General features: G+C 38.9%; 2 protein-coding genes across 3 annotated transcripts in view; one reads left to right on the top strand and one right to left on the bottom strand.

The window, feature by feature from the left end:
• Positions 1 to 2,921: 2,921 nt before the first annotated feature.
• On the bottom strand, positions 2,922 to 5,452 carry LOC121904084 (calcium homeostasis modulator protein 6). Its single transcript, XM_042421612.1, has 2 exons — positions 3,579 to 5,452; positions 2,922 to 3,377 (listed from the first exon to the last, which is right to left on the bottom strand). Exons 1-2 carry the CDS (start codon positions 4,041 to 4,043, stop codon positions 3,225 to 3,227), a joined length of 618 nt encoding a protein of 205 aa, XP_042277546.1. The 5' UTR covers positions 4,044 to 5,452; the 3' UTR covers positions 2,922 to 3,224.
• Positions 5,453 to 5,589: 137 nt separating this feature from the next.
• nptnb (neuroplastin b) overlaps positions 5,590 to 25,670 on the top strand; it is a 28,933-nt gene continuing 8,852 nt past the window's right edge. The window contains exons 1-4 of one of the 2 annotated variants that reach the window (XM_042421581.1): positions 5,590 to 5,941; positions 17,539 to 17,886; positions 22,560 to 22,734; positions 24,116 to 24,210. In XM_042421581.1, coding sequence (XP_042277515.1) covers positions 5,866 to 5,941; positions 17,539 to 17,886; positions 22,560 to 22,734; positions 24,116 to 24,210 — 694 coding nt within the window. In that variant the 5' untranslated portion in view covers positions 5,590 to 5,865. The remainder of the gene's footprint in view (positions 5,942 to 17,538; positions 17,887 to 22,559; positions 22,735 to 24,115; positions 24,211 to 25,670) is intronic. The other variant, XM_042421586.1, reaches the window with a different exon arrangement.

Below are 25,670 nucleotides of genomic sequence, written 5' to 3'. Positions count from 1 at the left end.
TCAGTGTGTGATGGTTAATTTTCATTTTCAGCAAATTATTTTTCTTTGTAAATTGGTGAGTACATTTAAAAAAAAAAAAAAAAAAAATATATATATATATATATATATATATATATATATATATATATATATATATATATATATATATATATATATATATATTTTATACACACACGCACACACACACACACACACACACACACACATATACATATGTATGTATGTATGTATGTATGTATGTATTTAATGGTCACATCACACATTAAAACATGTTGACCCCCTGATATCTGTAGACTGTGATCAGAGACAACACAGACATAACATTAGGTGAAACACTTAATAAAAAGTACAGTATTACTGCTGCTCTAGGAAGAACAAAATAAAAACATTTTAATCAGCGCATCTTTTCTCTCTTAGCAAAACAGATTTTCAAATTTTCCAAATTCACTTTTATACTGTAACACAATATATATATATATATATATATGTGTGTGTGTGTGTGTGTGTGTGTGTGTGTGTGTGTGTATATATATGTTCCTATCTCATCATAGACAAGTGTAGGCTTGCATGGATTTAAACATTTCACACACATAGATTAGAGTAACAAGTAACAAGACTAAACTAGGCCCTTATATGTGTAAATCCTTGCTTTATTGTATAAGCTTTTATACCTGTGGGATTTTATTGACTCAGTCTTTCCTTGTTATACAACACATACAATTACATTAATCTCAGTGTTAAGGAGAAGCCTCTCTCATTTGAGTCTGATAGTCTGACTTTGATTGTTCATTCTAGATGTAAAACTAATTTAAATCATTTGATCAACATACATATTTACTGCCTTAAACAATGTGTTGAGACATTCTAAGAATGACCTCTACCACATGTACATAAGCATTTTGAAAATAAAGATATTCAGGTGATTTTGAATACTTTTCACTGATACAGTATCTCTAATTTCTATGTTCAGCAATGGTATGCACACTGAGAAATGTTTTGATGTTTCTTATACGTCTCCAATTGTCCTCTCATGATGGGAGAGCTGTAGTTGTTCCTATGGAGGGAAGCCACTGGGTGAACATGAATGTCCTAATCAATGAAGTCTTGTGTACAGTAAGACAGACCAACAGAAGCTGGTGCATGTTCTCTATTATATTATAATCATTGCTATCACTGAGGGGTTGACTTTGTTGATTAAAAATACTTTATACAAAGAAGGGAGAGAACACAGTGATGAAGCATGCTTATCTACCAATATGGGATGCAGGTATGTTATTGGCTCATACTATAACTCATACCAAAGTTACCTTTAGTGTATTATGTATGAACCACGTTTCCCTTTTAAGTATGAAAGAAAGAGGAAGTGGCTCAGGACTGTCAGACGAAGCAATTCTTGCACTGAAGTCTTTAAAAATGACAGATTTCCTGTAATACAGTATCTGTGGCTTAAGAGAGTTGCATTTGTGTTTGAGTTCCCTTGTCCTTTGGTCCCTAAGGTCGTTTATCAATACTTTAGCAAAGGCCTGTACAAAAAAGTGGGATAAATTTGGCAGCATTTGTCATATTACCTTTAAGTCATTAGGGTGAGAGATCAACTACTCTGGTCAAGAACAGTTTGAAAAGGAAATAAAGTAGTTCAAAATTCAGTTGAGTCCAAGTTGCAGGTCTACATTTGCCTGTTGATGAACATGACATTCTGATGTGTCGAAAAGTGAGGGGAGCAGAGCAGATAAAGGAAACAACTTCCTCAAGGCCACACAGAAAGTCCTACCTAAGCCCCCCATGGGATGAATATGCAGGGTCTGCCACAATTTCTGCACTTAATGGGCTTAGCTGGCATCTGGCCAATGTTGTAGATATCCACAAATACAGGTCGAAACTAAACTGTAAGCATTGGTTTTGACAGACCTGCACAGACTCTGTGGGCTGCAGAGCCACTGGACAATAATCCAACATAGGTGCTGCTCACCTGAGAACCCACAGACGCCTTTATATTCCTCTGTAGATATCATGCTGTTTATAGCCTGGGTTACACTGATTTCCTGCTCACCTTTTAAGCCAAGGAACCGTGTTTCAGCTGAGTTAAGGTATTTTGGTTTTTAATATAATTCCACTAAAAGAAGAAAGGATATTCAAAATGTTACCATACACTGTTGTTAATGTCAAAGCAGCATTATTTGTCATTTAAATGATTATATTTTGTGCAACAGTATAGTAAAGGTATCTGTAAAATTTACTTGGTAGAACGATGTCACAAAACTTAGTTTCACAAGTGAGTTGATCACACTGAGACAAACTTAAATCCACAAATGTGAGGATTTAAGTTACTTACTGGCTAGTATGACATGACTGTACAAAATCCCTGAGGGTTTTTACTTAAATAAATAAATTATTTTATTACAAAACAATAAAAAAACATACTGCAAATACTGTTATAGAATTTGTGTCTATATACTACTTTTGGCTGGTTGCAGCCATAATACAAATCATAATGTACATGGTTTTACATCTCTAGCTGTCAAACAGATAAATCATAAGGTTCAGTTCAGTCTGATCATCATTGTTAGGTAGACTTACACGTGATGTATGTCCAACCATACAAAAATCTGGAGATATTTGCTACCCAGGAGGGGGGAAAGTATTTAAAGTGAAATTTCACTTTGATAAAACATTTTCATTATTGGCATGCGCAACTCAAATGATAGTAAGAGTAATCTAATATTAGTCAGGTCAATATTAGCTGCCTGGTGGATCCCATCACCAGTAGTATTTCCATATGTCTGAATGTAGCTTATACAAAAGGCACAAAAAATGTCCAGGTGGAAAATGAAACAATATTTGCATGGTATAAAAAGTTGAAAGTAAGTGTCTCAGAGGTGCTGGCTGAAAATTTATGACTCTAAAAAACTGACCAAATGAGACAAAGTGAAATATCAATTTAAAGACAGGTATGAAATAATTTGTCACTGCACTGAAATATCAGATGAATACAGGCACAACACTGTGTACGTATTCACTGATAATACAACAAAACAGGTACAATATTTTCAGTTATATTCATATTTATGGCAGCATCATTCAAGACACGTCCAATTTTTAGAAGGGAAAATACTTTCAAATGGCACTTATTGACAATAGTTACAAATACTCTTAGTAAAGTCTGTTCAGGGTATTTACAAAGTGTCCATGCCAGCAGGGCAGGTGTGGTGGGCGGTGTAATCCTCTCATGATGTCCTGGACTGTAGAGACCTCATCCTGAGCACAGTGAGCTGGGCTACATCTGCATCCTGCATCTCCGCCTCTTGTTGGCAGCTTTCTCTGATTACATACACTACGAGACCCGCACAGATGAAAATGAGGAGGACTATGCCTATAACCTGGGGTGCAAAGGTGTAGAGCAATGCTTTTTTAGTAAATATTAACAGAAAAGATGTGAACTGTACTTTTCATTAACAAAGTCTATTAACAAAGCTATATTTATATATATTTATGGATAGATTCTTTACAGTGCACACTCTGGTGTTAGCACTCCACTCATCCTACATAATCTTCTGTAAACTAGAAATGATTCTACTCACCTGAGAAAAAACAAACAGCTGCTGTGAGCGGAGCATTAGTTCTTGTGGGCTGACATCTCCCTCACTAATTGGCTCACACCACTTCAGCGGAGCTGCCTTGTCAACTAGTACAAATCTACCCTCCCAGTCTGTCATAGCACAAGCAAAGTATTGGCCATCGAGGAACAACAAAATCAGCCACACGATAGCAGGAACGAAACTGGAGAGGGAAACAGTTTTCCTGCACCACGTATCACATCTACATCCTTGAATGATCAGCATCAAGGTGAAGGCCATGATGGCAGGAATGGTGAAGAATGCTGATGAAAACACTCCGTTCCATGTAGGGTTGCAAGGACACTCAAACTCCAGCTCCACCAGCTTCTCTAGTCCCATGAGGATAAAGCCAAAAGCCACATTTGATACCAGAGGACTGTTGCTAAGTTCATTTTTCAGTCTGGTAAGCCATTGTTGTCTACTTTCCATACTAGATTGACCGAAAAATGAAGACAGTCGTTGTAAAAAACCCAAATGAGGGTCCACCGTTGTGAACACATTGGACACAGCTAAGTGATGCGTAATTAACGCATCCAGGGGTAAGTTTTCCCCTCGGGCAAAATGCCACACTTCCACTCTGATTGGTTTTGAACAAAGGAGGGTGTGCCGTCTGCTCTGACATTTCTCTGGCTGATTGGTCTGTGCAAGGTTTCAGGTGGGGTTACATTTTAAATGTGGTCTCCCATGGACAAACTGGAGGGAGGGCTGTAAAGTGGAGGGAAGTTTGTTCTGCAGTTGAGCACAGAAGGACCATTTACAATATTCAAGCAAAAAAATGCATGGAGCTGTAGGCATCTGTCAAAGAGCAAGCCTTTGTTTTTAAAAATCAAGTTATAGGCCCAATTTTACACTAAAACTAAATAAAAGAATGAAATGTTACAATTACAAACATATTCAACTAAAGAGAGACCGCTTAATTTACCTCAGAAAACTGCAGGCCTAGTTATTAAATGCTTGGATGTTTTGAGTTAATTTGTCTCAATTATCTGCAATTCAAAAATTAGATGCATGCTGGCTCTTTCTCAGTTTACATTAACTGACCACATGAGGTCGCCCATGCGACAGCACAGATTAGGGATTGAGAGGATTACAGGAGGCCATGTTAAACTTTCAAGGGGATGTGGTACATACAGCTTGAGGACACCCATGTCACTGATGTGATGACATAATTTATAAATGACCTCAGCGAGTTCAAAAGCATCACCATAATCTCCTCACATTAAAACCTGACAAGGGAAAGTATTTAGGCGCTGTGAAATAGGCTTGGAAAGATGTGACTGGTGAAAACAGCGGCTGGGTTGTTTTCATTTCATCAAATTTTTCAAATGTAAAATCGTGCGTATAAGATTATTTGTCGTTTGCTCTGCGTAGTTGGTGACACATCTGTCTTGACCACTGGTGATAGTTGAAAATGGTTACATTAATATTGCAAGAGATCTTGAAAAGAGTGGCCAGTATAGGAAATCATATTGCTATTACTGTGGTCGCCGACTGTTCCATTAAATACTATATGAGCACGAACAAAATCCTCCAAATGCCAGATAATGTGTCATCTAATAAAAATGAAAGCCTATCCACTGACAAGGAAATGGAGCATGTGTAGCCACAGAATAACTGCCTGAGTTCCCAAACAGCATTTAATTACATACGTGTTATACAGTACACTGTACTATGTGCAGCCTCTGTGAGTCTGTGCCGCGGTCATGAGCGCATAGGGTACGCGCAGCTTGTCGTTGCTGCCGTCGGTGTCCTACCAGCATCTGTTCCTCTTTTTAGTATTAAAAATAGACCGCTGCTGATAACAGACTGATGTTTCGGCTACATCACTTCCCGCCGGGAATAATTTGTGCGTTACTTTCATTTTAATCACCGAACCGTGACCGTGCGTGCGCAAATGCGCATCGCTCTGCGCATCTTTGAATCTTCAGAACTACACTGTGGACAATCTCCCTGACATCCCAAGACCCCTCCTCCGCAATCCGACGAGGCTTCTTCACCGCCTATGGCCACACATCGGCATCCCTGAGCCGCTGGCCTCGTCCCGGACCTTTCGCTCATCGCAGTCGTCCAAAGGTCTTTGAATCCGGGCGACTTTTCTACAGACATTTTTTGAAATCAACCTCGGCTGACAATTTTTTTAAAGAACCAGGTGCTATGCAGGGCCCATCTCTCTAGAGCTTGTGATCAATACACGATCTCTCCTCCCACATTCGTCCGACCGAGACCCTGGTACTCTCATCGAGCCCCGACGATGCATCCTAACGCAGTAATGCTGGCGGTGGTCCTTCTGGGGAACTTGATGCTGCCTTTCATTGTGGCTCAAAACGGTAAGATGCCAGATGTGTCCATGGCATTATTGTACACAGCGCATTGAGGGAAAGTGACTTGACTTGTGTGGGGACGCGAAATGTTTCTAAAGAGGATTTTGCGAATGACTCCGTTAAAAGCTCTACTATCGTTTTACGCATCTCGACATCAAGGCCAGAGTTAGACAACCAACATATCTGATTCCATCACTGACTATACAATCTGTCTTCAATGTAACCAACTCTAAACTAAGAAAACAGCATGACAACTCACGATGTTATTGTGACATTTTTTTTTTTTTGCAAGGTGACTAATTTTCAACTGAGTATTGTGAGTGTGTAAGAGGACAAGTCGGATATGTTTCCTTTTCCATTTCCTTTAAATTACACAATGAATGCTGTTGCTGTGAACAAAACTGAGCTTTGTACCTTCATGTAATAAGTTGTGAATATCTACATACAGTATGGTAGTCTATGGCTGCCAGTGTACAGTTTGTTTAGTCAAAAGGGGGTTAGGTGACAGTGTCTGTCAAGCAAGACTAACCTGCTTTGGACGTTGAGCAAGTAACCTATTATCAACACCAAATACAGGCTAAAGACTCGCCCGGTGAGTTGTACTGTAAATACCAGGCCCTCCTGTATCACAGTTGCTGTGCATGTGTATCTTTTCGACTGACAAAACTAATTCACTATTGTTGCCTACCACATTTCCTGTGATGCAGGCTTAAGGGGACCTTTCTTTCTTGCCCAGTTGGCTCAGTCTTCAGCTATTTCAAAACGTAATACATGCACAAGTAACACCCTTATTTCCTTACCTGATTATTTGGCATGTTGGAGCACCAGATGTTTCCTTTATCCAAGTATTCAAAAATGAAAGGGAACGAGAGATGTGATTTATAAAGATTAAGAGCTGCAAATGATATTTATTTGTGAATAACACAATTCAAAAGTTCGCTTTTAATCATAATAAAACTGACAGGATTTGGTTTAAGTAAATGTTGGTAACATGTTATTGGGTGTTCCAGGCTGTCCTCCTCTGATACAGCATGTCCCAAATTCAAATTCTGTTGAATCACATCACCCAGAGGCGCACACAAATCAGCCGCCACTCATGAAATGAAAGTGGAATCTTTTGAATCTGTATTTTTTTTAAATTGCAAAAGAACATCAATAGGTTCCCTTAGCAACCCTGACATGATTATAAAGAAGTTGGCACTTTAATATGCAACTGGAATCAATATATTTCAATTTTTGTTAATAATATAATCATCGCATATACTCATATCATTTAGAAGAGCATGTTCTACCCAAAGGTCAAGGCCCCTGTGTTGAAAAATCAATGTCACTGACATGATCTAATCCCCCTTTAGAGAAAAATAAGGGAGAGAATTACTTTGCATACTTATAATTTTAATACTTAATGTCCGCCTCGTCTTTCCAGTGGGATAATCGGACACCCACCATGCAAGACTTAATGAGACGTGTATTCTGATGATAGGATGAGAAGGTTGTGAAAAAACTCAATCCAGCACTGTCCTACCTTTGAGGGATTTATTTTTGCAAATATCTGAAATGGAAAATGTTCAAAATTACTTATGTCTGAACAACAAGCTAATTTTACACGATCAGATAAGCTACATCTTCATCTTGTGAGGAGACAAAAACACTAAACTACCACAGCAGTTACATAACAAAATATTATCCCTTGAATTCCTTTCTTTTTTCTTTGTTAATTTCTTGGAGGTGCTTGAAGTGTGTGTGAGTGCACGGCGAGGCCTTCTCTGATCTTGCTATCTGGAAAATCAAATACCCAATAATCCCACTATTGTTTGATAAAGCTCAAGCAAAGGCATTCCAAACACTTCCTGTGGTCTTTGTCCAGTGTTAGTGCCCACTCACTGGGGCCCAGTTCATACCACAGAAACACACACACACACACACACACACACATACAACCAGGGGTCAGTTGGAGACAGACTGCTGCCCCCTAGTCACTACATGTGTTTGTGCTTCATCTGTTTTATGTAGAGATCCTAAATTCTAATCTCCAGACATATCTCATGCTCAGCAAACAGACCCTACATTAATTACAGGTATGATCATAATAGGCTACAGTTAGTGCTGTTTTTATATTTGGTCACATTGCATGCATCCAAAAGCCATTTCATTTCTCTCTCACAGTTCAGATTAAGGGTAATCAGTGCATGGCTTCTTACGCAATGCTAGATTTTCCTGTGATAGTACAGAGTTCAGGCAGTGACGTGGGGAGAATAATAATTATAAGTGCATGAGATGTAATCACTGCATCTGGGAAGCAGAGGGAATTCACGCCATTATTCTCTCATGTTCAGGGAAAAGTAGGCCTACTATAGGTGGTCGGCTTCTGCGACAGATATTTGGAGGACTGTAAATAGCATCCGTCCATTCTGCCTTGTTTCTATTTTTATCACTGAGACACAGCACTGAGAACTGTGGCTTTAAGGTCCTTTTGTGAAAGTGAATCCATTAACTCTTAATGGACGGCCTCCTTGTGCACAGCTGCACAACCTCCTAAAGACTTGCTAGGTGGTTGTGAACTATTTAAGCTGATGTGAGATGATGTGATCTTTATGCAAAGAAAATAAAGACTGTTGAGAAGGTGGCTGGGGCTGACCTGAAGGAAGTGCTTTTCTGTCTTACATAATTTCCCCCCACGAACCATGTAGCCCACTCTGACTGCCGACACTGTCGTTATATTATCACTGCCTGTGTGAATAATAGACAGATAGATAGATAGTTTATTAGCCACACGACCGAGGCTGGTGGAATTTTTTTTTTCAGTACAGTATATTAAACTCTGCAGCACAAATGCATAAATGGACAACAGCTAACAATTAATATTATCATGACACAATACAGGGATGCAGTCAACATATCATCACAGAAACATAGTACACACAAGCATATACAGTTGGTGCATGGTAATGCATGTCAGTAGTATGGGAGGAGGGGGTTCGATGGAGGAGTTCAGAGTCCTAATGGCTAAGGGGAAAAAGCTGTTTGTGAAGCGTTTAGTCTTAGTGGGCAGTGACCTGTAGCGCCTCCCTGAGGGAAGGACTGGAAGAGGTTATGAGCAGGATGTGAGGGGTCAGAGATGATCTTCTTTGCTCACACAGTTCGGTGACTATGTAGAGATTCAAATGAGGGAAGTGGGTTGCCTATGATTTTGGATGACTTGTTGAAAATCTGCTGTAGTGTAATGACCTGATACAATTACTTGCATGTTAAAAATTAACTATTTATATTTGTTCATATTGATGTAACTGATTAGAGCACATAGGTTCACAGTACATTAAAGTACAAAGACATCATGTAGAAAGGGCTATGCCCACATGCACTGCAATGTGTATGGAAATTACAATATACAGTTTTTTGTCAATACTTGGCCCTCTAGTTCTTCTGTATGCCACTTGTGCCAAGAAATGTTATCAACAGAGGCCAACTCCCCATTTTGAGATAAGCATACCACTCAATCAATAGACGCACTGTTTATGATGCGGCAACTTGTCCATTATCATGTTTCTGTCCATGCTCTGGACAAAGGTACATTTGTGAGTCTGGAAAATATGCTGTCGGACTCAAGCCAGCTCTTACAGTGAGTCATGCTTGCCTACTGTGAAATCTGATATGGACTGCACTGATTAGGAGCGGCATCACACAGTATAAAGCACACTGCAGTCATATACTGATACACAACTGTAAGGGGAGGAATGTTTTTTTTTTTTAATAGTGATATGCTCAAGAAAGGCTTTTGTTCAGCATGCATGCTGTTTTTTCAGCACCACCCTGCTTCACATTCATACATTTACACATATTCACAGCTGGAAGCTCCCCAATTTAGCCATAACCCTGTACTACTGGCTCTTCTGCAGGAACAACTCAGGTTAAGCATGGTACACAAGGGCAGCTCAGAGACAGAATACTCAAAGATGTTATTTTCATGTATACCTGGCCACATTTCTCCCATCAGCCTGGGAATTTTAAATAGTGACATTGCAGACACAATTTAAGAATTATTGTGTTATTACGATGATGGGAATCAGTGTCCCGTGACATATCTACCTAAGTGCTGCTTCGGTTTTTACATCAAATCATTTGAATTCCCTTGTTTTGACCTCTGAAAGGGAAGTAGGAAGTGTTCGCTGGTTGTGATTAGAGGATGGGATTAGAGCATTTCTACCCAGCACAGGGGTTATTGGGATTTAAATCTCATTAAACTGTTGCCTCTCTTCTGTGATCTGAATGACAGACTCAAGTATTATCACTGAAATGGAAATGGTCGCCCCCAACGCCTGCTTTTCTGGAAATTCAGCCTTACAAATAACAGCAATATTTTATCACAGTGACATTAAATTAGGTTTATCAGTGATGTGATACTGTGAGTGAGGAAAACTACAACCACTCTGTCAGGGCCTTGTGTACACAATTGCAGCCTCTTTGACAGGTCAAACTGTCAGCTGCTCACTACATACTGTATCCCACCTACAAAGTGTATTCCAAGTGTGCAAATTCTTATATGAATTCAAATACTTGATGATTGTGACTTAAAGACAGTAATTTCCTACCACGTGAGCTGTTTTAGCAGTATTTAGTAAAGTAGTATTATCAGAGCAATTTGGTATTAAACCAAATTGAGTAATATCACATGGCCTCTACACATTGAATAGCATTCTCCTTGTATAATATTTCAACACTGATATAACTACTTGCCTGTAGGGATAGAAAACCGTTTGTGTTGCTCACATCCACTTCTTTTTACTGCTGACGTTACTTACTACATACCATTTATCTATACCTTCCATGTATCTATGATGTTATGCTCATTTTAGCATGGCTGAATATCAACTTGCATCTTGGTTGATACATGTAATCCATTATAGCAAACATTTAGGCCAATTTATTCATTTATTAATTACTTTGGAAATGGGTATTGGTTATTCTGTTGCAAATTACTTCTTGGTTAGATTTTTCAACAACAAAGCTTGTGAATGCCGTGTTTTTTTCAACAGCTAACCATTAAACCTGTTTTGTGTGTGCACAAGAACAAGAAAAACTGTAAAACCAGTCTCTTCCCACATGGATTAGACAGTACAGTTTTGATTGTGTCCTATATCAAACACGTTACTAGTGTCCAAAGGATGATTTTTAAACTTTACTGAAAAATAATAGAAGGCACTGGATGTTTGGAAGGTAGGAAACTCATCTTAAAACTAATTTTTAAAAAACTAATTTTTAAAAAAAACGGAACGGAATCTAAAGAAATGGTTGGCAGTAATTTAAAGCACGTGTGATTTGTAGTTAATGTGCTATTACATGAAAACCACAAATATGGCCCTTTAGAGTTGTTTAACTTTTTGACAGAGCAGGGAGGGTATCAAGGTGTGTATTTAACTTTAGGCAGTGTGAAAAAGTTACTACCCTCATATAGATAAAAAAAAAAAAAGTAGAGAGAGGGTGAAGAAAAAAGAAAACAAACAAAACATGTCCATAAAGAGGTCCCCATATTGTGACAAATTATCAGAATATTGATCTCTCACACTCACACAGGTGTTCTCAGTTGTGCCTATTTCGACCTTCTCTCAGGACTGCGTAGATGCCTGCAGACTGTGGATGACTGACACTCCCTGACTCACCCTATTTGTTTTGTGGTTCCTGTTAGAGCAGGACAAGTTACACCTTTATGATTTGGAGTCATTAGAGATTGGTGACCATGACTCACTCCCAGGGTAGCTCTGCCAAACTTTCACCCAAAATGAACTCTAAATCAACCAGAAAACCCGAAAACGCCTGTTTGGCTACGGTTGGCCTCTACCTGCAGGTGACGAAGAAAAACAACCAATTTCCTCATCTAAAAAAAAAAATATATATATATATATATATATATATCTAAACAATGGTCACAACTATAAACTATTATGTCATACAAATGACCTGCAAATAACTACCATTGTACCATACAGGTACAACACAGATGCACCCACACCCACTAACTCAAATACACACACACTGCCTAGCACATAACCAGTTCAGTGGCCCTAGGGGGTTTCCTACTCGCTGCTTTCTCTGTCTGTGTTGTGGGACTGTGGACGGGGATCCAGGTTGTAGGCAGGCTGCTGACTCACTCTCAGGATGCATGGTGGTTGTGTGTGGTTTGCCGTCAGTCCTCGGGGGAGCTCTCTCTTCTCTACCTACATCAGCCGAGTATGTAGGTTGTAATGACTATGACTTCTATACAGCCTCAGACAGAGCTTGTCACAGAAAACCACAGGTTATTTTGCAATACTGTTGTGTACATGTCAGATGGGAGTAAAATGAGCTGAAGCGTGTTAGTCAGATATTGGACCGTGAAGGACTTCATTATTTTGTGTTGAATCATTTCTGTTAAAACATCTACTCATAAATGTTTGCCCTCCTTGGTTAGATTCCATACAAACCACCACAGCAACTACACCTCTGCACGCATTAAATTGTAGCTCTTATAATCTTCTTTTGCAAATCCTGCATTTTGAGATGCAACACCCCTCACTTACTATGTGATCAGCTGACAACCCACCACCAAATCACTGTTCATGTGGTTAATATTATAGTTTGTATTCATTATTTAAAGTGATATTTTCATTTACTATAATTTAAAGCAAACCTTCCAGTCTACGTGTCTTTAGTAGGTCAGGTAGTTTAGAACATGGTCACCACCAGCATTCAGGATTTATCCCAGCTGTAAATATTGCAAAGATCCACTTTGTGGTGGACTGTTTTATGTTTTATTATTTCCTATGTCAGCTTATGGCTTGTTAGATCTTGTTTTAATGTGTACGTGTGTAACTGTGTGCTAACACTGCCAGTGACTTCACGTGTGGCCAAGTCACCAAGTCTCTTGCAGCCAATGTTGCAGCTGTAGCTTGTAGGCACTGCTGTCCATTATGTGAATTTTAAGGCATTATACAAACCACAGTAGTAGTAACATGGTAGAAATGTTAAATTGTAGTAAAATGCATAGAAACACTAATTTAGATTATGTTAATTTTATATATAGGTTTTTACCATGTGATTAGTCAATTCATCGATTAGTTGAATCAAGTTTAGTTTTAGAAACATAAAATTTACGTAAACATTAACAATTTTAATCATAGATTTATAGTTAAAGTTATATACCAAGCAAAAAGGTGAGAGATTGCTGCTTTTATATCGTTATAAATTGACTATTTTTGCATTTGGACTTTCTGACAAAACAATCAATTTGAAGACATCATCTTAGGTGCTGTGAAATTGGAGACTCTCCTAAGAAAAATAACACAATAGGTCAGTCGCGCAAAAACGACATATAATTATGTTTGAGTGACAGATGCCATCTAGTGGTCATAGTTATTATGAACCGGAGCAGTGGCGCAGTTGAGATGTCGTCTATACAAGTTGACAAATTTCTTCATTTTGGATGTGGTGGGTCAGGTGGGACGGTATAACACAACAGTGGTCTTTGCCACAGGAAACCACTGTTCATTTCATAGTGTCATCATGTCATAAAACATTATTTAACAGTGATTTGTTACAGTTTTGGAAAGCACAGACAAATGATGTCCTGCCAAGTACTGCGCCAGATTAGAAAAAGCTCCCATGTGTCATTCTGGAGTTTTTGTTTTTTGTTGTTTTTTTTTACATTTTACTGATTTTAGACCAGACAATACACAATTAATTGAAAAATAGATCAACAATAAATAAGTAATTCAATTATTCATGTTTGTTGCAGCCCTAAAAGCCTACATAATTTTCCTTTCCTTTTTCCTTCTACTGATGTCCACGTAAAAAAAAAAGGCAGCCAGATGTGCCTACTAAAGATAACTAAGTAAAGATGTTACCATCATCTTTTTTTTCTTGTTTTGCATTTGTGAAGAACACACTGATTGGAACTGAAGTCAACACATCTGCCCTTCAGTTGGTAGATATGCTGACAGCAGTCCTGCTCATTTGCAGACAGAGTTCTGAACGCTGTTCATCTTTCTTCTGTCTCAAAGTTGCTGAGATCTGTCCACCATCCATGGCTCCATTCTTAGTCACTTATTTCCCAGCACAGCTTTGAAATGAATGAGTACCGGCTGCTTTGTATTTTGTTTTCACTGGCAGTGTAAGAACCTTGTTTAAACAACACACAAATTGGTCTGCTCATTGGTTGAGTGTTGTCTCTAGTTCTGTGCATATTCCTCCACAGAGCCTCTCGGAGCCTGAATTTAAATCAGGCTCTTCCTTTTCCTGATTTAATTTGCCATCACCTTGGAGGACATTCTTTACTTTTTTTTAAGCAGATACTTCACTGTGATTATGAGCACTTACGCATGGCTGGCAATAGCTATCTGTGCCATGTGCCAAGCCAGTTTACTGCCATACCCATAGTCATAGTAAAGGATGCCATAGTAAATGTTCTGTCAAATTGAAATATTGCTTTAACAGTGTAGGCGGATAGGCTTGGATTCACCCTCTGGGATTATGTGGTGAGCTTGATGGGCCCAGATGTTTCCAGAGAAAAGAAACAAATGCTAATTACTCTGCATATCTCTAGGCATCGTGCATAGAAACGCAAGTCGTAAGCACCTAATATCCTCAGACTCATCTTCTAGCAGGAAGACTGCAATTTTTTTTCTTTTTGCTAAAATCTCTTCACTATTCTTCCTATCATCCAATTTATTTCCACGTGGCTGTGAGTCATGAACTGGTGTTGGGCAACAGACTTGTTACCATGGTGCCAACTAAAATCCATGTATTGTCAAGTGTGTGAAATATTTTGGCTGTACTTTGGTGGCCTGTTAGAGTCCATTGTATAGATCACACTGGCCTCAAGCTTTGCAAACACTGCATTATAGAATTATGGAAAAGGACTATATAAACCATGGAAAGCTAAAACTTAAACTTCCAATAAAATTATTTAAATGTAATTGCCTTCATTGTGGGGGTGAGATGAATACCGCAGTTTTTTACACTTCTTCCACTGGCTTCTACATTCTTATCTGTTCATGTACTTATGATACATTACTTTGAGCTGGGCAGACAGATCTGGGAGGGCCTGTAAGCTGTTGTATTTAGACACAAGAGACCATAGGCTCTCTGTTCCCATTTCCTGTACAAAAATTCAGGCCAGAGTTGAAGCAGTGTTTTTTTCTGATTTATTTAAGCACATGTGGTTTACAGCTGACAGGCTGCAGGGGAGGCAGAGAACAGTGTCTGTGGTCCAGGTGATTTGTCATTAGATGAGGTTCATTAGGGCTGGCAGTGTATTGTTGGGCTAACTACTGATGTGGAACAGGAGCATGAATCAGGCACAAACAGAGAGTGGTACATTTAGAGTTGTGGTAATAATGCATATGGATCCCATTTTATTATGAATTCCACTGCATTTCAGAAATGAAATGTGTTTCCTATTCCACACTGCAGTAAGGTAGTCCACTGATGAAAATCAGGGTTGTTTGTCTGAGAAACAGTGGTCTAAGAGCCAGTGGCATGTATTGGGGATTCACATTATGTGCATATTCAGGTTTACATGTTTTAAAAAGACAATTCAACTGTTTGTGATTTCAAAATGTCATCTCAGTCCTTTAGTGAAAGGAGAAGCTGGTTGAACGATCCTTTTCTACTGTAACCATAAATGAATTTTGAGAAACTGCTCTTAAAGTCCTGCTTATCCAAAATGAAAGCTGGTTGACCTAATTTTTGGAGCTGAGAGCTGATATGGATTAAGATAGATTAGGTTTATACAGACATACATACACTTACATCTATTTGTGACAATTTCCCTGAAAATTTTAGGTAAAAAAACTATGAGAAGTGGCATCTGTATTTAAATGTGCTGATTATTGTTGAAGTAAAATAAATGCATTTGTATAATGGCAATTTAGAACTCAGACTTTTAAAAGTCATATGTGAAAAATAATTCAGAATCTTTTAATAATCAGGATTATTTAACATGCTACAATATCATCAATCATTTATCATCAAGAATTTGACAACCAATTATGAGAAAACAGTGGCACAAGAAGACCCTGGGTTCGAATCTGTGTTAGGCCAACAGGTGACTCTAGATTGCCTGTAGGTGTGAATGTAAGTGTGAATTTGTATGTTAGCCCTGTGACAGACTGGCATTGTGTCCAGGGTGGACCCTGCCTCTCACCCAGCGTGTGATGGGAATCCAGCACCCTGCACTACTGATGGAAACAGGAGACTGGTGTACCATATCAAAAAATGTATGAAAAACTCATACATATACAATCTTGTATAATATTATTAAGCAACTGTGATGACGATTGAGTCAAAAACGCAATAAATAAAATAAAAATAGATAAAATAAAAAGGGGGTTAAGAGCTAAATTGCTTTATAACTGGACGTATAAAGGCACGGCAAACCAAAAATGAATTGCTTTTTCATTCGCCCATGGTGCAACTTTCAAAATTTCATTACTAATCCTAAGAATATTCTGAGCCATCCTTCTAACTAACAAACTAACTTACTAACATCCGTGGTTGAGGGAATAACCTTATAGTTGTAAGATGCTCACTAGACTGAAAGCCACAGATATAGTCCCAAGCAGACGCGTACACAGACAGCTGCGGACACCACATGCGCAGTAGATTGGTGTCTACAGGAAGACAGCCTTGTGACCGCGCGGACTGGCGCAGACAAGTCCACATGGTCACAACAAATTGCAGTTATGCGGATTTCTGCACAGAGCCCACGCATACACCCTCTGATGACGAAATTTACATCACGGGGACCCTAGTGGACCCTCACATAGTCGCAGACGCTAAGGTATAATTTCAGCTTAAGAACGCACATCATTGTACCTTTTTAATTTGACATTTATTCCTCTGATAGAGGTGTCTGTGAGACTTAAGCTCATGGAGAACATTTCTTAGCCACTGATTTAGATGAAACAAATAAATTCCCAAGCCGGTTCTTATTCAGCACTGACAAATACAAGGCACACTTGTGAGAAGTTTTCATTTCAATGAGCTCAAGTAGGAGTGGTGCCACTGACTGTTGCAACAGAGTACATTTAGAAAAGGGTTGGGTGATTGTTCACCTACTTGACAAGGTTCTGATAAACAAACCTATAAGAAACCGGCAGAGGCTGATTAAACTCAGGTAGAATGCTTAATCGTTCTCCCCTTCATCACATATTTACTGAATATTTTGTGAAATTACATGTCCTTCGTTCAGTGTATTGTAACAAATGTTTACACTGTTTGTTTCAAGCATAGGCACATGAAAGGTTAAATATGAGAGAGAAAAAGACAGAAAATACACAAGATACTAACCCTATTTGCTGGCATGAACATGGGACTGGTTGACTATGACTTTGTCTGACAGGTCAATGGCCTTAGTGGGCCAGGGAACCTTGACGTTGAACGGACTGGATTTAGACAATCATTGACCTTTTCTTTTTCCACCTATCACTGATTTGAGGCTTGCTTCTTTTTCATTTCCCTTAAATCATCCTCTCTTTTGTTTGTATGTACTCTGATCCCACTTAATTTGCTTCTCCATCCCTCTTCTGCCGTTTCTTTCCCTGCCATCCCGATACACTTTTCCTCTCCAGCTGGGTTTGTGAAGTCGCCAATGTCTGAGACTAAGCTTACGGGGGACACCTTTGAGCTGTACTGCGACGTGGTTGGTAACCCCACTCCAGAGATCCAGTGGTGGTATGCCGAGATCAACCGGGCCGACTCCTTCAAGCAGCTGTGGGATGGAGCCCGCAAGCGTCGGGTATCTATCAACACGGCCTACGGTGCCAATGGGGTTAGTGTGCTTGGCATCACTCGCCTCACACTGGAGGACTCTGGGACCTATGAGTGCCGGGCCAGCAACGACCCCAAGCGCAATGACCTCCGACAAAACCCTGCCATCACCTGGATCCGCGCTCAGGCCACCATTTTGGTGCTACAGAGTGAGTGGTCTATGTCCTGTAGTACCTAGATCGTGAACGAACTAACAATCCCCTGTCCCAACCACTCCAACCCGTAAAAACTCTCAAGAGCCCACCCTCACCACAGCGGTCACTGGCCAGACAAAAATAAAACAAACGCCAACCACGTTATTCATTTTAATTTTTTAAAAAGTTGTTTTATATGAAAATATTCTGTCTAAGTCCCTTATGCCAGTGTTGCGTCTATCTAGTGTCTATCTACGTTTCCCTCTTTCCTCCCACACCAAACCTTTGTTCTTACTGTCTCTTGTGTCCTTTTACAATATTCTGATCATTATCTTTTTCTCTGTATCCTAGTTTCACCCATTCCCTATTCCTGGATTTATTTGTGATAGTTATTCCCTTAAAATTATGTTGTGTCTCTTGCGTTGCGTGGATTGTTTTATTTACTTCAAAGCCCTGCCTGCTAAATGCAGCAGAAACCTAGTGGTGCTTTGAAGTAATGGTGCTTTTGATTTGGCTTTCTCACTCTGGGCAAAGTGTAAATGGGACTGTAAGAAGACACAAGGAGGGATCCGATAAGGTGTAAAAGAGTGATTCCTGCTGTCAACTCTTTCGTGATAAAAGCAATCATTTTCTACTTTCAAATTTGTGTGTGGTAATCCAATAAAGGATAAGACCACGTGAGGGCCTTGAGTGTCTCATTTCTCTTTCAGATGAGACAGACATTTCTCTTCTACAAAATAGTCTCTCTGGACTCTCCTGTGCATTGTGTAACCTTGTGCCTTCTCAGCCACTAAGCGTGTGACTGTGAATCAGTAATGACATTATATCCTTTAACCCTTTGCTCTGTGCACTCAAACATTCAAACAAACTGAATTTTAACTGGACCCTTCTAATCTGTGCATGCTTCAGTGCTCTGCCCACTGGAGCACAGGGAGATGTGGAATGTTGTTAGTCATAGTGAAGCTCTCTGAGAAGCTTAGAGGAGTCTGATCCTTGCTGGCTCTTCTGATTGGACTGACAAATTTTGATTTCTGTGTGAACACAATTTGAATAGGTGTAGGGCTGATGCAATTTAAACTTATAAAAAGTGCAATGGACAGCAGCTTTTCACTTGTCTTATTTACTTGTTTACTACTTTCTTACTTTTTATAAACATGCAATTCAAATCCTTACTCAATATATTCTGTCATTACTGAGCAGTAAATGTTCTTTGCATATACATGTAATATCCAAGTTATTACATGTATATAACAGGCTATACATAATAGCCCATTTATGTGAATGTATAGTTTGTAGCTGGGGGAACATGCTGAAGTCTGAATGTCTTGTTGGCCTTGTAGTTTTGCTTAATTTAGATTGTGAATCACTCCAAATCAATATACCCTAAATCAGTATATTTATGTAGTAATTCATTTCCATTATAAAGGTTTAATTATTACTCTTTTTGGCATTTGTATTTTCAAGTAATTGCAGTTTTAATGTTGAATTCTCCAAAAAACATGCATGCATGGATAAAATCTACTGGAGATGCATCTTTTTAACATGTGCTTCCTACATGTGCTTAAAGTGATACTCTAACCAAAATCTTTCCATTGAGTATGAAACCATCAAAATGTTTATAGTTTTCTTAATAAATTAATAGTTCTATATTTTGGAAAATAGGCTTATTTGCTTTCTTTCAAAGAGTTAGATGAGAAGATCAATACCACTCTCATGTTTGTACAGTAAATATGAAGCAAGTATGAAGGAGTTAGCTTAGCATTAAGACTGGAAACATGGGGGAACAGCTAGCATGGCTCTGTTCGAAGGTTAAAAAAATGCCAACCAGCACCTAAAGCTCCCTAATTACCACAGTATATCTTGTTTGTTTGATTTGTACAAAAACAAATGCAACATTATGATTTTTACGGGGGTATTTCTGACTATTTCTTGGCCAAGAGCTGTTCCCAAAGCCAGGCTAGCTGTTTTCTCATATTTTCAGTCTTCATGCTAACTTCATATTTACAGTGATGTACATAAATGAGAGTGCATATATATATGAAGCAAGTATGAAGGAGTTAGCTTAGCATAAATATGTATATATACATGTATATATATGTATATATGTGTGTGTATACATACATACATACATACATACATACATACATATATACACACACACACACATATATATATATATATATAAAAACTATTCCTTAAATAAAGGGTGGGTGCTGTGGTCAGCTTCAATTCATGTCAGATACAACTGATTCCAATAGTGACTAGCGTTCATGTCAGAAAAAAGTCAAAAATGTCAAAATGTCCATTAAAATTTACCAAACCACTCCTGCAACATAATCCACTTTTCCACTGTCCATCTGTACAGTCAGTATAGAACAAACTGTCATTGTTGTCATTGTTACACCAAAATATGGCTAAATACAATACTTGTGTAAACTCTGAAGTTCCCATGGATGTAGTCTATTTAGCTGTATTTTGGTGAGATGACTGTTTGGAATGTAACTGAGCATACAAATGATGCAAAGTGGATTATGATGCAGGAGTGGATTGAGAAGTTTTGGTGAAATGTGATATTTTTTTCACTATGAAAACTTGCCACCTATGGAATCCATTGTGACCCACGCAACTTTAAGATGACCATGACAGCCTTCTCTGTAAAATAGTAAACCACATATAATTTTCAGCCACTTTTCAAACCTACAAGAGGTGAGTATTTCATACTAAAATGCATACACACATTTTGTGTGGAGTGTCACTTTAACTGATAAGTGATCTCTGTGGATTTTAAGAGTAAAGAGATAAGCGCATGTTTGTGTGACTTTGCTTTTTAATACAGTGTTACTAGTATGCGACCCTCTACTTTTTGCATTGCAAAGTAATACAAATATATGTGTTATCCTAAATTAGACATAAGAATGTACAAAATTGCATATCCTTATAAAGTATAAGTGGTTCAAACCATTTAGCTCAACCACGTGCTCAGGAGGCCCACTATTCTCTCAGTGGCACCATTTTCTTATTGTATTGTAATGTGAAACAATGTCATGATTTGAGGCCTGCCTTGCCTTTTACAATAATGCTGTAGGCCTCGCCAAGTTGGCTACTAAATCTAAGCTATTTAGTTTAATTGATTTCATACCACATGGCAACATGTAACAAAAAGCAGCTCTACTTGACATTAAAACAAAACTAGTAATGTCATAAACTACAAGCCAATGTAAAGCAAAACAAAATATTTGTATTGATGAGGAAATAATTTAAAAAGTAACATCCCTCATTATGTAATGTATCAGTTATTGGGATACAATGTCGATCTAAATGCAGCCCTGTATCAGAGTATCAGCAAGAGGAAAGGGGGAAATCCGGTTTCCCTACATCTTTAAGAGCAACATTTTATATTTAGTCACATTCTGATACGGAGATACATTATCCAGCAGTCACCACATTTTAAGTTGTGACAAGGTGTCCTACAAACAACCTTCTGGTTAAATTGCCTGTGGACCACTGTGCCGTGTTTGCTAAATGTTAATTTATGTACCTCATGTTGTGTGTGTACGCATGTCTCGAAGATACTATTAATAGTACATGTGCTTCTGCTTGGTGGGGGAGAGAGAGATGTACGGGGGGAGGGGAGAGATATCCCCTTAGCAAGTAAGTATACAGAACTGCAGGAAGAAGGTGCCATGACTGCTAATAGAAGTCACTCGCTAGTAGTCTAAGTGACCCTTCTTCCCCTCTCCTCCCTTTTACCTTGCTAGTGGCCTTGCAGCAGCAGCCAGTAGTAGGATTATGATGCTTCTCCTCTCTGCTCCTCCCCTCGGGGGCTCCATCGTTGCCATGGTTGGCCCGCCCTGGAGGAGGAGGAGAAGGAGGAGGAGGGGCAGGGCAGAAGAGGCTTCCTGCTTACTACTACTCAAGGCAGAGCAAAGCTCGCCCTCAGATGACACTGCTTCCCTGAACGTCCTTGAGAAATGAGCACTGGTATTGCGTAGTGATTTAGAGGGTGAAGCAATTTAGGTAATCATACAGCAGTAATGTAAAATGTCAAAGGCCCAGATCTCCCAAGTATATGGCTCATCTTACCTCAATATTCTGATGACATTTACATACAGGCCTCTGTTACAATGAGACATTTAAATTACTTTAGTTATCAGCTATATCATTTTCTATCTGACAAATGTTCTTCTGCAGACTGTGTGACAGCACATCAAGAGTTTTCAGATTTTTTTTATAAATGCAGTGCTATAACCAAGGAATATAATAATATCACATCAACATTTGATTATTTTTGATTAATTGTCTATGTTTGTCTAAAATAGAGAGATTTTGGTAGTGGTTGCTCTTATACTCTTAATATTGATGACGCATTAATATGTTTTAATTAATCAGTCACTTTAAGCATTTCCATTCTCAGCTTTGTCCAAAGATTTTACTCTGTCAGAGGCTATTATTCTGTTATTACACTAGACAAAAGACAATCAGTTGACACAAGGTATTCCAGCTGTTTGATGTACTTATGTCTTTTGTTTGTTTGTTGTGTGCACTTTTGTCTTCACTTCATAGACACCCGCCTACATAGATCATATAAAAACAGCATACAGCCTACAGCTACTACAGCATGGGAAGAAGCTTTAAAACAGCATTGAGCCCCACTTCTGTGATAAGGTTTGACTGTCTCTGTCTTCCAGAACCAAAGATCAGTGCCTCTGATCAGACCGTCCTGCCAGCGGACAGCTCTGGCATACCCATTACCCTGCAGTGTAACCTCACCACTGCTCACACTCCCCACGAGGAAAGCTTCTGGATGAAGAATGGACAGGAGATCCCCAATACACGGACAGAGCAGAGGAACACAGTATACAGGTGACAAACAGCTTAAGAGAGAGGATAATGCAGACAATAAGTGCTCCCAGCGATGGAAAGTGAAATATGGGTCTACAATTTATCTCAATGCTTCATGTAAAACAGAAGTGGCTACGCAAGCAAAAAACACAGCTGAGGCAATCTTGCATAGTCACATATCTGACTCAACAGTGGGCGTCTAGCATAATTCTTGTCAGAAAATAATGGTGAAGGGGACATTGTCAGGACAAAGGCAGTATACTGATTGGCTATCACTTTGAAATGAGAGTCTTGTTCACATTTCCAGAAATGGTAACTCAGGTTTGTTTCTCTGCTTGGCTAACTAACTATAGATACTGAAAGTGGGTCAGACCATAGACCACAGTGTTGCAAACATTTTCAGTGGTCAATGTGCATCATCAGTGCACGCTTCAGAGATGACTTAAGTTATTTTCCATAAGTCAACAAAGTAAGATTGTAATTATTGAACATACATTTTTCTAAATTTTGATGGAAGGTTATTTTCTTTATCATGAAAACACATCTCTTTATTTCAAGTAGCATACCAAACCTATAAAATTTTGTTCTTGTAGCTGACAAAGTGCTATCTATGGCTCTATGTATTTCATGGTACAACTTTATGTATATAACACATCTTATTACATTATGCTGCTAGATTTACTAGCAAGCTACTACAAATATCAGTGCACTGTATCTCATAAGTACAAATGCATGGTTCATATGTTGTTTTTTTGCTTTAAGTCATGTGTGATACACTGGAACAAGCACATGTGATTCAGAGCTTATTAGGAGCACTGCTGAATTTGGTACCCTATTCATTTTAAATAGCTCAAGACCGCCACAGTATGAGATCAATGCTGAGGTAACTTCTGACATTCTCGTCCATTTTTCAAAAACTTATGCAGCATATCATAATATGCCTTAAACCAATACCTATGCATCTAATAAGAAATGAAAAACTAAATGATAGCCTAAAGTACCAACTAGTTGTTAGTTCCTGCTGTCACACACTATAACCATTGGAGCACAAAGCTACTGTCGCCCCTGTAGACATACCACAGACTCTCCCTAGCCACAAGATAAGACCAATTGGTCACTTCCTTGTCACATTACATCAGCGATACGCTGAAGATTACAGCTAAAATGCCTGTGGTGCCCTTCCCTGCAGAATGCAGAACTGCTGTTCTGTAATATAACAGCATAATGCCAACATTTTGTCTCCCATGGGCTCAGAGGTCCTCTAGGCCCTCACTGCCATAGTCCCAACTAATTATTAGAGTTAAGCTGATATTAGTGGACTTAATTTACTTAACTACTTATAATGTAAGTGACTAGTAAGTTAAAGTTATGGAATAAGTTGGTGTTTTGTATTTTGTTGCAGAATCATTAAACCACGGGCGGATGATTCTGGGGAATACATGTGTGTTTACACATTTCAAATGGCACCAAATGCAAATGCTACAATTGAAGTAAAAGGTAAGATTCCTCTGTGATATAATAACAACTGAACTTTTGTAACATTAATAACACAAATGTCTTTTTATCAAAAAATGTCAATGTCCAACAACTGAACCCATTAGATTCTGAAAAAGCCCTGGCTTTAATTTTAGTGTTTACCATGTAATCTGTAGTTTTCTGCTGAGAGATGGAGAGCTAAAGGTGTCCTAGAAAAGTTAATCACCTAAAGCTGTGTGCAGAAAGTCCTTGTTGACAAAGTTGTTTGAATTCATCCAGTGCAGTGGTGATGACAAAGAGCATTCCTGAGGCTGTTGTCACTCTTTCACTGAGACGACAGTCTAGCAAAAATGGACGGGCGTTGTACATGTTCACAAAACATGCAAACACAAGGTCTCCTATGAGGCATCCTTAAGAGCACATACACTTTTAAAAATTGAGTTCAACTTATGGTTTCGTGTTTGTAGATTACTTAATGATTCCATAGTGTAGAACTCAGACTGTAATTAATAATTTATGTAGTGAAAGTGAACTAGAACAGTCTCTGTAATGGATATAAAGCTAACCAAAGACCTACTGTGTTGGTTTTATGCAAGCTGACAGCGAAGCCATCAACTTGAATAAGGAATCTTCCCTGACAAAGGGCAAGTGAAACCCTGTTCAAGAGAAGCTTGCCTGTGTGTAGTGCATAAGCCAATTTGCTGTGGCATGGCTATGGTGCATACTGAGCATGCCGTGCCTCCTATTCCGCGGCTGTCTTAAAGCGCTGCCTGATTGCGTAACATGGGTGATGACCGTGTGTGTTCTGCTTTCACTGGATTGTGAGATGACGGGAGTCATCGCCATTCAAACTGAAGTGTCCTAGCCATCACCAGACTGCAGGCCTGTGACTGCTGAGGCTTGCTATCTGTCCTCTGGAGAAAAAGTTAGTCTTTTAACTAAACTGATGATGCATGATTTTGCCCTTTAAATTGGACGACATTCAAAAAAGATATATTAAAATAACAGGATGTTTTGACTTTGAGAGTAGGTACCATTGCAGGATCTAAACAAAGCTTCTTTTTTTTCGGTTCTTAAATGCTCTTGTGATATTCTAGAGGTGTTTGAGATCTTTTATGACCCAGGTAGCAAGCCCACTGTTATGCTAGCCAGCTTTGCACTGCGCTTCTGGCAGCAGTTCACTGAGATCCCTCGCCTACAGTGTCCTTGGCACACTCATTCTTGCAGGACTCAGCTCAGAGGCAACAGATGGAGGGTTCTGTGATGTTGTAGGATTAAGGCTCTGAATCCGGTCCCAGCCATCTCTGTGGCAGGAGGGGAGTTTATTGTCTGTGATACTAAGCTTACCACAGATACATATTTGGTACCTTATATTTCTCAAATTGCAGTAAATGTTAAGCAGATGAAGCTTGAGATTAAGCTATGAAATGTTTCAGCTTGCATATTGATAATATAACATTATCCTTAAGAAAAAATCTGAC

Source organism: Thunnus maccoyii, chromosome 1 (genome assembly GCF_910596095.1).
Source record: "Thunnus maccoyii chromosome 1, fThuMac1.1, whole genome shotgun sequence".
Lineage (NCBI taxonomy): Eukaryota > Metazoa > Chordata > Actinopteri > Scombriformes > Scombridae > Thunnus > Thunnus maccoyii.
Note: the sequence above shows the minus strand (reverse complement) of the source record. Positions and strands in the feature narration are given on the sequence as shown.